At 35.7% G+C, this 12,997-nt stretch overlaps 2 protein-coding genes across 2 annotated transcripts in view; one reads left to right on the top strand and one right to left on the bottom strand.

Moving 5' to 3' along the window:
* The window catches only part of DOCK2 (dedicator of cytokinesis 2), a 188,001-nt gene that overhangs the window by 76,426 nt on the left and 98,578 nt on the right, over positions 1-12,997 (top strand). The gene's annotated exons all lie outside the window — the stretch shown is intronic.
* Positions 3,750-12,290, bottom strand: INSYN2B (inhibitory synaptic factor family member 2B). The gene is made up of 3 exons (XM_074156559.1): positions 10,114-12,290; positions 6,903-6,977; positions 3,750-5,675 (listed from the first exon to the last, which is right to left on the bottom strand). Exons 1-3 carry the CDS (start codon positions 11,493-11,495, stop codon positions 5,489-5,491), a joined length of 1,644 nt encoding a protein of 547 aa, XP_074012660.1. The 5' UTR covers positions 11,496-12,290; the 3' UTR covers positions 3,750-5,488.

Genomic DNA, 12,997 nt, shown 5'->3' with positions numbered 1-12,997 from the left:
TTTCTAGAATTTGAAAACAGTGTGAAAACCAAGTCTAATAGTATACTTACAAGGCAATGGTTACAATTCACAAGACCTTGCAAGATGAAATGTCTTGCACCTGATAAAGTACTGGATTTTATTTACCTTAATTTTTTTTTGCTTTCTGGCAGGGATAAGCAGGTTAATGTTCATATTCATGTGTCCTTTTCACGATCTTCTAGCTTGGAGGCAGAGGAGGAGTTAAATGGATGTTTGGGTTACAGTTGTCTTTATTTTTTCTTGCTGCAATGCCAGTAGAATCCAAGGGAAGGTGCTGCCTTGTGCTCAGCTGGTAGCAGCAGCGTGCTGTGAGCTCTGCTCCTGTAATTACTGGGAGCAGAGGCAGGCTTAAGAAGGGCATAATCCCTTCCGGAGAAGGTGCTGGTGATGGAAAAGTAATTTGGCTCTTTGCAACTGCTGCAGAGAAGACTTACTTAAATATCACTCTTGCCTTCATTATGATGTTTTGGCAGTTGCAGGCTTTAACAGCTGCTTGGTTATTTTCACTATTAAAAAAAAAATAGCTTTGTCTATCATTGTAGAAGTGCTTCTAAACTTGTAATATAGAGGGACAAGTTTATTGTCTGAAACTGGCTATTCAAGCTTTATCTTGAATACTTTATGAAGCTTAGATTTTTAGTAAAAAGGCATTGCGATGTAGTGAAGTCCTACTACAGTAATAAGAGAAGTAAAATGTATAGAAGCATGTAGAATACAGAAGTACTTGTTTTTGGTATTGGCTTGGATAGGTAAACAAAGTGTCATAAATCCACCATATGCACTTAAAGCTTTCTTTTGGTACTCTCAAACTTGATGTTGTTCACAGTATCTGTCTAGCATGATGAAGAGATGTCATGCTGTCATGCTACACAGAAAAGTTTTTAGACCATATTTATGTAAGATAATGTCCAAATAAAGACTTTGCTGAAAACACTGTGCTCTGTTAACTGAAGCTACTCTTGATAGCATACTTTTGCAAAAATGAATATTCTTTGGGGAAATAATGACCAGAGAAAAGCATTTTACAGAGCTGCACTGGTTGGAGAATATGATATATTCAAATATATGCATGGTCTAGCTAAAAGTTACAGCTTTTTTATTCAGTAATCAAATTGAAATCTTTTCTTTACCCAGAAAAGCTGCAAATGATTCAGTGAAAGACCTATTTATTCATTTCCCATTCAATTTCCTTTTCCAGAGAGCAATTGTTGGTTTCCTTTGTAATCTGTTGTTTGTTATTAATTGACTCCTGAAACCTAAGAAAAATATCATCTCATTTTATTGCAAAAGATAACATCACATTTAAAGAACCTAGAAATTTACAAAACATACATTAGATAATACATTTCATTAGGAAGTTGTTTTGCATCTAAGCTAGCATAATTACTCAGTATTGTGACCTTTTCAGAAGAGCTATAGTGCACAAAACTATAAAAAGCCCTACATAAGCTGCTGTTACATGACCAAGAGAAATCTGTATTTTATTCATACATTCTGAATTTTTAAAGAAAGTTAGGTTGACTCCTGAAAACAGCAATTTCACATACAGTCATTTTGGAATATGCCGTGTTCTGTGCAAAGTTTTATAAATAGCATATTGCAGTTGTCATTTAAATATGTCTTTCAGAGAAGCCTACAATATTTTGTATGCAAGTGCTGTCAAGTAGCTGTGGCTTTGGGGTTTTTTGTTCTTGGTTTGTGGCTTCTTTATGGGTTTTAGAATTTTATTTAAGAGCATGTTTGTGTGTATTTCTAACATGTATCCCCTACTCTGGGAGTAATTTCTATTGCTTTTGCAATCTTGACACCATAAGTTGCGTAATGTTTATCTGGTAATTCTTTCATTTCTTATATGAATTAATAATTAATTATTAAAACATTTAAAAAATAAACAATAAAAAGTAATGCTTACATATTACATTTTCACATACTTTAGATTCTCCAATAATGTGTTACAGTGCTATTAATTTTTAGTTATTTTGTGTTGCTAGGATATAAATTTTCACGTTTAATCTAAACAAAGCATACAGCAGCTAAGCAGTCTTACCCTCTTGCTGTGGTTGATGCATACCATGACTGACACTTTCCCACTGTTACCTTTTCATGTATAAATAGCCTTTTGCTCCAATATTGTCTTTAAAATTTTATGTAGAAAGCCTATTTTGTGTGACATACTGTGGAGAAATCTGGGTATAACTTCTTGCGTTTAGTAGGTGTGGTTTTATTGTGAAACTATGATGCTTATTCTTTTGTAGGCATACTTTATTTTCAGTTAAATTCTTGCGTGTTTTTGTTCATGGTAGTCTGAACCTCTGCAAGGAGAAGGGGGGAGTTCTGTCTGTGTTTCAGATAAGCCTTTTGTTTGGACCTTAAGCATATATTTTAGAATTTAGCTGGCTGTTGCTACTAATGCTGATTCAAAAAAAAATCTCCTTTGTTGTACTGAAGTCGAGAACTCTAGGAGCAACCTTTCTGAAGGACAGTGCTTTAGCAGCGCTGTTATTTTGTATCTTCTTCCTAGGAAAACAGATGTCTTGAAGGGGGTGGATTTTAAAACTGAACAGAGGGTAGACCGAAAGACAAGTGAATGTTCTTAAATTGCAGCATTGGGAGCTGAGAGTCGGTTGGCCTAGATACCTTAAGTGTTTCCCTACTGCTGTGTGTGCATATGTTAAAAAGAGAATTTCATATCCACATATGGATAATCTATACTTTACTGACTGAGAACTGAAAAAAAAGCAACTGAGGAATATGGAAAACAAAGGCTAATTTTGACTGGGAGATTAAGGATTAAAAATTTTCTACAGTTCGGAATTCCGTCAAGATCAGACATTAAAATATAAAACTTCTAACCATTTAAATCAGTATATTTCAGTTTTTTAGAAGTATTGATGCTCGTTCAGGTCATAAGAAGGACTTAGAGCCTTACTTACATCTATCTTTGGTTGAACTTTCTTAAACCAAACAGAGTATTTATGTTCTTGTGTAGTTTTACTGGCTCCAGGAATTGAGTGGTGCTATGGGGTGAACCAAAATGCCATGGTTTGTTTAAATTGAATTATCTAGGTTGTTTGAAAATTTACTGAAGGCATCGTGTTCATTATGTATGCAAAACAAAAATCAGACAGCTTAAAATGAACTTTTTTGTGCTTATTAACAAAAAGATGGACCAAAATATCGTTTTCATATAATAATAAGTTAGTGAAAATCTGTTCACTACAGAAAAAAATTCCTGGGTTTGCTAGTGTAACGTCTGTTGCTGTTGCTTATTATTATACCTTTACCTCAGAGGATGTTAATCTTAAAATGTTATTTTAATACACAAGAACCATTTACAAACTATTAAATCCTTCATTATGTCAATTATAGAGACTAATGCAAAATAGGAATGCTGTTGGCGTACCAGCATAAGACAGATGAGTATTTGAGTGTAATACAGTGGCATGTTCTGATGTAATAATTTAATTCTTAACTTTGTTATACTCACAAGTTATTATTGAAGAGCTTTTCTGTCTCAATAAAGGCATCCTTTTTGCTAGTAAAAATTCTAAAATAATGATAATTTTGTGCATGTCATTTCCATACTGACTGAACTTAACATGGAAATGTTTTTAAAGCTGTTAAGTTCTTTAGAATTTGGATAAATTAAGCCATGTCACATAACATAATCTCTTCTAACTGAAGACTAATTTTATCAAAAAAACTTAGTTCTTCCAGACAAAATTATTCTGTGCAAAATTGTTTTTAATGTGTTTTCAAATGTGTAATTAACCCTAACAATTCAAGGAACACAGAAGTTTACAAAAGTGTACAGACATTTTTAACTAACATTGCACAATTAATACAATATGATTTAGAAAAATAGGATCCAGGGGTTAATCTGTTGAATACCCTGGCACCATTTGAACTAATTAACCAGAGTGAGTTCTAAGAAAAGGTCTGCAATACATTCCACTAAACATAAAATACATTAATTGAGCTTTACAGTGTGCCCTTTAAACTTGCTTTGGAAAACCTTTTCCTCTTTGCTCCCTGTATGAAAGGTGACCGTGTTTTTGTGAGCAAAATAAGAGTATCAGCAACCCTAAGTTAGGTTACATTGGCAGACCCTGTGTTAGCTGGTAACTTGACTGGTTTGGAAGGAAAGAAATAGCTGCATTGACATCTGATAAAATCTTTTCAGCATATATAATTTTTTTATATAATACAGATAAGTTCATTAAATATTATTTTTTTATGATCAATTTTGTATCATGTATCAACTTACTTAAATCTTAAGGCCAGAAATGCACATCTTGGTATATTTTGGTGTATTGATACAGGTCTTAAATGGACAAATAGGGCAAGCAGTTTAGCAAGACAGTAGCCAAAGTAGTTTTTTCCCCTCTATTCAGCAATTGCGTGATGACATCTGAGGCTTTGTGTCCGGCTTTTGGCTTCCAGGTAGATGAAAGACATCAACTCCTTGGAGAGAGACCACCAAGATGACTGCGGGCTGCAGCTCATAACATGTGAAGAGAGGCAGTGAAAATTGGATCTGTTCAGTCTTTAAGAAGTGAAGGCTGAAGAGAGAGGTCTTATTATCTGTCTAATTCTTCTTGAAGGTGTATTTGCATAGGGTAGAGTGTAATGGACACAAGTTAGAACATAGGAAACTCGGATTAGATGTTCAGAAAAAATTTGGAACAGCTTGTCCCAAGGGGTTAGGGATTTTTGTCTTTGGACATACTCAGCGCTCAAATTCACCTCATTGGACCTCGCTTGAGTAGGGGGTTAATACTAGAATTACCAAGATCTACTCTTGTGTTATGATTCTATCATTCTTTACAGAGAAGTCTATTGAATGGCTGAAACTTCTAAATGGTTGCTTTTTAAATTGAACCAATAGAAGGACAGACTAAAACTTAACCTGAAATTAATTTTTTTGTTGTTAAACGTTAGATGACAGCAACAAAAATATTTCAGTGTGGATGTGAAATAATTGTAATTGATTCCTTTGAGGAGAGATTTGTTTGAACAATGTAGATTCCCCTAAATTTGTTCTTCATTATGTCATCTGCTTAAAGGTCAATGAAGTTCTTTCTTTATAGTCCATGTTGCTTATAAATAGGAAATCAAGACTGTGGCACCCTTAGTGCTGTCTGCCACTGGTTTTTGAAGTAGAGATTTAAACCTTGATATTTTCAGAAAGTCAAAAAAAAAATTCTTTACAAAGCATATGAAAGTGTCTTTGGAAAAAATGAGAAAGCTTCCTTTTGAAAGAAACAATTTCTTTTTTAAAATAGTATCTTCATGCGCCTTTAATCAGTGAGATGATTTAAATAAATTCAATTCTTTCGATTTTTCAGATACTCTAATTAAATGTTCTTTAGCTTTGTGGTTTTGTAATAGCACCTTTTCAGGTGTGTGCTCTCAAACCTCTTTCTGTTCTAGTGTCTTTTGAAATGTAAAAGGATCCATAAGGAAGTCAAATCCACCAGAAGCATTTTCTTTTCACCTTTTTTGTTTTTCTTCTTAACTCCTTTTTCTCGGGAGCTGGATGATCGGATGGTAGCTTCTGAGGTGAAGCTGAAGGTGGATTTTGCTCTGTGTGGTCCAGCGTTTTCAAAATCTGATGAAATCTTCCTTCTTGTTGTCTGAAGTCATATTCTACACTATGGAAGAATGAAGACATTTAAGCTAATAAGTTGAGAAATTCCCTCTTTAAAAAACATGTGGAATCATTAGAATAATTTGGCATGTTTTCAATATTGGTTAAAACACAAGGTTATAAGATGCTGCTTTTAAAGTAAGTTCATTTCTTCATATTCTCTGAGGCAAACCTTCTTCTTTCTGTGAGCTAAGAACTCCAGCATTGCGCCCAGAGCAATGGGACAAAAAATAAGGGGGAGGAAAAAAAAGAAAATATACTAGGATGACCTTTCAATGCATTTTATTCAGCCCTCAGATTCTGATGCTGTATCTAACTTAGTCACAGGCTTGGCACGGACTCAAAACTCTCACATTCTTAACTTTGTTAAATGGGAACGTCTCCTGCTAGGAGACCTGCTAGGACTAAAAATATACGAAATTAAGCAAATAGGTAAGTCTTTGAGATGAATGGTATTAGTTAACAGGAAAGTAGAACATAACTAATTTTCTCCATTGAAACCCATAATTCTTGATGTCGAATGAGAGCCAAGATGTTAATTAGATAAAAGCAGATATGTGCACAGAAATACAGGTAAGGTTCAAAAGAACCAGTGTGGATGGCTGGCAAACTGAAGACTCTTACAGTGTGTTTGTATAGACACAGTATTTGAAACGTGTAGGGCTTCCAGAACACAATACTACAGAGCTTTTGGTCATAAGAGTTTAACATAAACTGCGGTTTAAATTTGGAGTAACTTACACTCAAATTGCACTCTCTCAAAATAATAACAAATAAACATTTACTGAAGAGAGAAGTGTGGGAGGTTTGTTTTTGTTTTGCACATAAACATGAACTGTAGCTATAGCTTTCTGGCATTTGGAGAATTGAGTGTTTATCTTTCCCAAGATCTAAATTTATTACAGAAATCCTAGCTTTAAAAATGTAACACACAAAGAGAGAAATGGTATCAAAGCTTTTCGAAGCATGCTAGTAACAATAATGCTGTGAAATGTTAGTGGGAAATTTCTAGTTGAATTCTCAGAAATACAGTACCTCTTTCAGATAACGCCAATATTAATTGTTTTCTACTGGGGAAAACAAACAAACCACCTCACACATACCACTGGGGCTTTTGTTAAACACTGGATTAGTAATAACTGAGACCTTTCATAGCAGTGAGCAAAACATTGTATTGTACATTTGTGAGGGAGATACAGGCAATACAAAATTGGGTGAAGGAGCGAAGTACCTGTAAATGATACATGCGGTGTTCTGGCAGGTGCTGCAGTTGTTGAGGTCTTGCCCGGTGTGATAGAAGTTACGCCTGTAATAGACAGTAGTTCATGTGATGTGTATTTATAGATACATTAACCGATCTTTGAATCTTTCGTGAATAAAAATAATTCTGTTCACTGCTTCTGTTATCCTTACTAAAAATTCTAGTGTGAAATTCTAAATTAGAAGGTTGCTTTAAAAAGCCCAAAACCTGTGTTGATTTGTGTTTTTGTCTTGCATCTTTCCCACTTCATGCTTTTAAGATTCTGGTTGTTGGTTCTTGCACGAATACTTGTCATGAAAACACTTAGACATGCAACTGCTTCTTATAAACACACTTGAACCTATTTGAATATCTATACTTTTGGTGAATTAATCTGACCTCTACCTTTATTCCTTCCGTTCTTTCCCCTTTTCATGTTTCCTCACTTGATTATAAAGAAGTCAGGTTTTTACTGCTGATTGTATACAAATTTGGAGTATTGAGAAAACAGAGAAGTTACTTTCATGCTTAACACCAACTAGAGTTGAATTGTTTTTATGATGGAGAGATCTGTAGCAGAAACAGTTTGAGGTCAGTGGCTCATTACATCTGAAGGATGCATAACACTTATATTTAATGAGTTTTATTTGAATTAGGGGAGTTGAGTTGGTACCAAAATAATTGTCTGATTGCTTTTGGAATTGAAGTGGAGGTTCTTCACATGTGTTGTTATGCCACCTCCACAAGTACTTGGAATGCTCAGTTTTATTACTAGAAGATTCTAGCAAGATGGGTTGAAGGTTAACATTGAATCTCAGCGCGAAACTTCAAGATATTTGGCAAAATTTTTGGGGTTTGACCATGTGGGAACTGAGCAGAAATGGACTATAAATATTGCTGAATAATCTGGTGGTGCTTTACTGAAAGTTACTCTTTGTAATGGTCAGATTTGCAAAGATAACTGAAACTTGTCCACTCTGTCCTACAAAACTACATGTTGGGGAGAATTTCTGCAGTTTTCTGAAGTCCATATTTGGGTGATAATTGTATGAAATATTCTACAGACATACTTGGGATTCTCCACCCCTGCCTTGGATCTTGCTTCTAAACCAAACTTTTGGATTTTGGTGTGTTTGCATTTTGTTATCGCTGTGTCTACCTGGATTCTGTCTGCTGTGCCTGAGCTATTTCAGAGTTGGCACTAGAAAATTGTTTGAGCTTTTCAGATAGAGAAAAATGACTGAGGGCAACCCTCTGTGAGAAGGTAGTTGGAGCTGAATTATACAGGGAGATGGTTACATGGAATAAAAATTTGCGTGAGCATAGTGGAAACTAACAGAAATATTTTAAAGCTGACAGCCAGATGGACATTACTGGTTAATGTTTCCAGATAAAAAAGGTAATCTGTACAGAGTAAAATCACGTTAACTTGATTTATATTATTTTATTTTTTTTAATGAGTGTAAATTTGTGTTTGGAGTGCAAGTTGGATAATTGTTTATCAGAAATGTAATTTCAAGCCCCAAATAGAATACTTTGAGAAACAAAGTATACTTCAGAATAGATTTATTTTTCTCCAGAAGCTGTAAGAAAACTGGACCGTATAAAATTGTGGCTTCAGTTAGTTATATCCTGACAGCTTTTGCACAACCACACAAACCTTTTCTGTCCACATGGGAACAAGTGCAAAGACTCGGTGCCAAGTCAGGCAAATCAGTGTCATGGTCTGGGCTATTTCTGTGAGATTGAACCTACACAAAAGTCTCAATGCAGCCTTCTTTTGGTGGTGTTTGCAGCGTTTGTGGAAATATGGAAGATTATCAGATGTATTCCTTAATAGTACTCAGTAAATACTGTTGATACACATGGTCTGATTTTAAAACGAAGGATGCAGTTTTACGCACAAACCAGTTGCGCATAAATGATTATTCCGAATGCCTAAGCTAGCTGTGCTAGGTATAAAAGGAAATGTATGATAACATGGACTTCATGTTGGTTTATCTTTAAAAAATAAAGTAAAATGGAACCTTTATTCTCTCGATACCTAGAAAAATTTATTTGTGGGTTTCTCAAAGACAAAAGTTATTTGATGGGTATACTGCATTATCATAAAACAGAACTTGAAAGTGTATCCTAGATGCATTTACTATAAGTAGGAGCTGCTGTTAATGGTTTGGAAGGCATTATTAGGATATTCTAAAACCTGTTTTGAGCGTAGAAATATTTAAAGTTCTATTTTAACCTTGTCCTACAAAAATGTCCAATGTTTAAACATTAGTTGCATTTATATTATTACTGTTATTATTTATAATGCATAGATAAGTTAAATAATGCCTGCAGCCTTGGCTAGTAGTCCCTATGAGAGCATACTAAAATTAAATGCAGGTCATGCATTCCTATGATAGTGCAGAAAGCAGAGTCATTCCAAACTCTGAGATTCCGAAGTGAGTTCTTGCTAACAGTCTTCCCATGCTGTATGTTCATAGGTTTAATCCCTTTTAAGCACCTACCTCCACCTCCTGTGAAATTTTCTTGACATATTGAAGCTCTTGAAGTTCCCTGACACTGTGCCCCTTTCCTTGGGGCGTTCCCTTTAGGCAGCTGTTGGCTGTGCTATCGTGAAGTGTAACTAGCAGTGTGGTCCCCAAATGTCTGCAGATGCTATGCTTTAGCCCTAATACTTTTGTTTGCTTATGAAGGCAGTAATAATTCATTGAACAGAAACGTGTTTTTTGCTGATATAAACTTTCAGCAATAGGACTGCTTTGGCACTAAATGCATATCTGACCTTGCTAGTTGGTAGTGGCTAGAGATAGTTGGCTTGCCATAGCTTTCTGTTGTACTGCATTAGTATATTAGACTGTTGGGTTTTGTTGTTCTACTGCATCCAGATTTTAGCTAGACAGAGACTGCCAACTCTCAGTTGTCAGTGGCTTTGTATCTGATACCATAAATCAAAATTAAAAAGGGAGTTAATAAACTCTCACTGGATTTAGTAAAGGCGGTGTCAGCTAAAGCCAACCCATAAAGAGACCTGCTTCTCTGCGGAGCCCCAAATACCAGAAAAAAGGCGTAAAATACCATTTTTGCAAACTCATCTTTAAATATCGCAGGAAAGATTTTTTTCAGTAGCAAAGGTTAAAAGAATGCTAACATCTACTTTACACTTCTGATGAATTACTGGTATTAAAATGCACCATACCCTTCACTGAGGGCTCTGGATTTTTCCAGGTCTTGGATTACATTCAAAAGGACTTTAATCTTCTCCTGGTTTGACTGCAAGGATTCCTCTACAGACTGCAGCCTGCCTTGTAGGGCACAGAGTTCGCCACGTGCCAAATGAATTTGATTTATTTCACTAATCTCTTTGTTGGTTTGTGGGTTTATTTCATTCCTTGGCAGATAAGACTTTATGTGAAATCCTTCTAAACAGCTGTTACACTGGGAAACATCTGACTGGGTAGAATTTTTCTCGGTGTCAGTATTACATGACAGAATAGGTTTTGATGTGTTACTGCTGGTCAATGACATTATTGTGTGATCATCATTTGTTAATGTCACACAGCTGGAGTCTGTTTTGTGCTCTCCTGTCTGTTGGTAGTCTCTGAGGAGACAAGGAGATGAACTGTGGTTTGATGGAGGTGATAATGGAGTAGTTTCCTTACTGCTTGCCTCTTTGCTGGCTACAAGCAACTTGGAATCACTTTTATCTGCTTCACAAGAGTCAGAATGAGGATTACATTCCCTGCAGTTAGTAGAATTGCTTAGGCAAGGGTATGCTTGTTCACAATTAGATGGCAGCATGCTGTTTTCATTATTTTCATTGCTATTTATGACAGTAGAAGAATGCAATGAATTACTTAAATTCATGGTTGGGTCTGGTGCATCCATGGAAACATTGCTGTCTTGTGGAAAACTCATGTGTATGTATTCAGGCACCTGTGTAGAAACAGTTGTCTTCTCTGATGCTGAGAAATTGTCTGAGTGACTAGGTCCATTGCTTTGTGCTTTTGATGGTCTTTGACTTAACTCACCGTCCACCTCACTATTCCCAAATCCATCTTCCAAATCATTAGCTATTCTTAAATAACAGAGATCAGAAGACATAATGTCTTGTTCTGAAAGATTGCCATTTACTTGGATAGAATTTGCAGGTTCGGTTGGCATTTCTGTTAACGATTTGCTTACTGTCAGCTTTTTCTTTTTGAAAACCGGGAAGTGTTTCCTGAGGCTGGGAGATGTTTGTATGGCAATATTCCGAAGCCCCATCTGAGCCCTTGGAAAAGATGGAGATTGATGTAGCAAAAAATCATGATCCCTAAAGATTTCTGTTTTTCTGGTTGTGAATGCTATATCTTGGGCAGGATTGGTATCCATTTCCGTCTTTGTGTTCACACCATCATCCTTGAATCGAACTTGCTGAGATTTGGTCCTGCGGTGGTGCGGCTGTCTCATAAAGTCAGCTGAATCCAGACTGTTCCTTTTCAATAGCACTGGGCGCATTTTCAGGTTTTGCTGGGCCATTGAATCGCAATTTAAAGTCTGTAAGTAACGTGTTTCTTTGCGACCCATTTCATTTGTCATTTGAACCGTATATTAAGATTGTTCCCAAGATGCGGATGAATACCTTACTCCTGAAGAAGCTAAATTTTTCATTCTGCTTGTTGTTACTGTGCATACTTTTAACTGACATGCTCTCTTTCAAATTTAATTGCCGATTAGACCAAACACCTAAGATAAAGAAATTAAATGTCAAGTTTAAGGAAAGATTTCTTGTAGGTAGGGAATGCAGAAATCCTTGTGTTCTGAAGCTAATGTGATCTTCATATTACAAAATTGCAATAGGCTGTTATGCTTACACTTAACTCATTTAAAGGTGGGGTTGTATCTATGGCTTTCCTGAGGGCTCGTATTTGACAATCAGTGCTCCATTAGTGATCCAGCTCTTTTTTAAATGATGGACCAGTCACATCTGTTTTATTTGCATGTTGTCTAAACAACCAGCATAATAAGTTTTGGGGGCTTTTTCATTTTTGATGCATAGCTTTACTGCTGGAATATATCCATTAGTACCAAGCTGAATTGCTTTCTTCAGAGAGAGTTTTTCTTCTTCAGCCATCTTTTTAATGTTGCAAATGAAACTAATTTTCCCAAACAGTTAAGCAAAATGTAAGCACTTCTGACCAGGCAAAAATCCAGCATCTGGTGGGTTTCAGTGACAAGAGTTATCCATGTCTAGTTGTTCCTTCAGTTGATGCAAGAACAAGGCCAGTCATATCCCAGGGACTGTTTCATTTGTGGAAGTTCTGTAAATACTTTGGCATCAAAGAGTGGTCCAGGCTCAATAACCAGCAAATGCAGAATAACAGGAAAACTTTCCTGAAAGTAAAAAGACAACAGTTGTAGATGAACAAACTTCCAAACACTGTAATTTTCTTCTGCTGTCTCCTAACAACTTTTCATCCCCAGTGGTTTTGTAACTTTGACAGTAAGATACTTGTACAGAAACTGAGGAATGTTTTATAATGTTGAAGTGCCTAAATTTTTCTTCATATGAAATATAAAACCCCAAAAATGGTTATAGTAGTAGTTATGGGTAGTAGTTTTTTCTTTGGGATCAGTATTCATGTGCGGGCCTGAATCTGGTACCAAATATAGAACTTAAATCTTTATATTTGAAAATGGCTATTAAATCATCTTATTAAAAAATGAACAAAAAACTGAACAGTACAAATGTGAGTTCTTAATTTGGAGGCAAGTTACAGTTCAAATAAAATGCAAATTTTTTTCTTTATTTTTTGAGAGATGCTCATTTCAAAGTATTTGGATTTGTGTACAACTCTAGGTCAAGGAAAAATTAATTATCCTGATGTAATTAATTAATGTGAATTATGCAAATGGAGCCTCTGCTGGGGAGATGAAATCTCTTTCCCATGCAGTATCAATTATTTGGGAATCAAGACTGAAACTGGCAGCATGTATGAGTAGTGTTCTACTCAGCTTGCATGCAGGAGACTGGCCTGTAAAGCTGTGGTTTGTCACGGTTCTCCAGAGCTCAAAGTGAAAAAACAAACACTGAACATTTT

Source organism: Numenius arquata, chromosome 11, assembly GCF_964106895.1.
Source record: "Numenius arquata chromosome 11, bNumArq3.hap1.1, whole genome shotgun sequence".
Taxonomy (NCBI): Eukaryota; Metazoa; Chordata; class Aves; order Charadriiformes; family Scolopacidae; genus Numenius; species Numenius arquata.
This window is presented reverse-complemented; position numbering and strand designations above follow the sequence as displayed.

Coding starts and splice junctions, on each gene's coding strand:
- INSYN2B (XM_074156559.1), bottom strand. CDS start 11,495: ATGACAAATGAAATGGGTCGCAAAGAAACACGTTACTTACAGACTTTA. Junction 6,978..10,113: donor TCCAGAGCCCTCAGTGAAGG/GTATGGTGCATT, acceptor TGTCTATTACAG/GCGTAACTTCTATCACACCG. Junction 5,676..6,902: donor ACCGCATGTATCATTTACAG/GTACTTCGCTCC, acceptor ATTCTTCCATAG/TGTAGAATATGACTTCAGAC.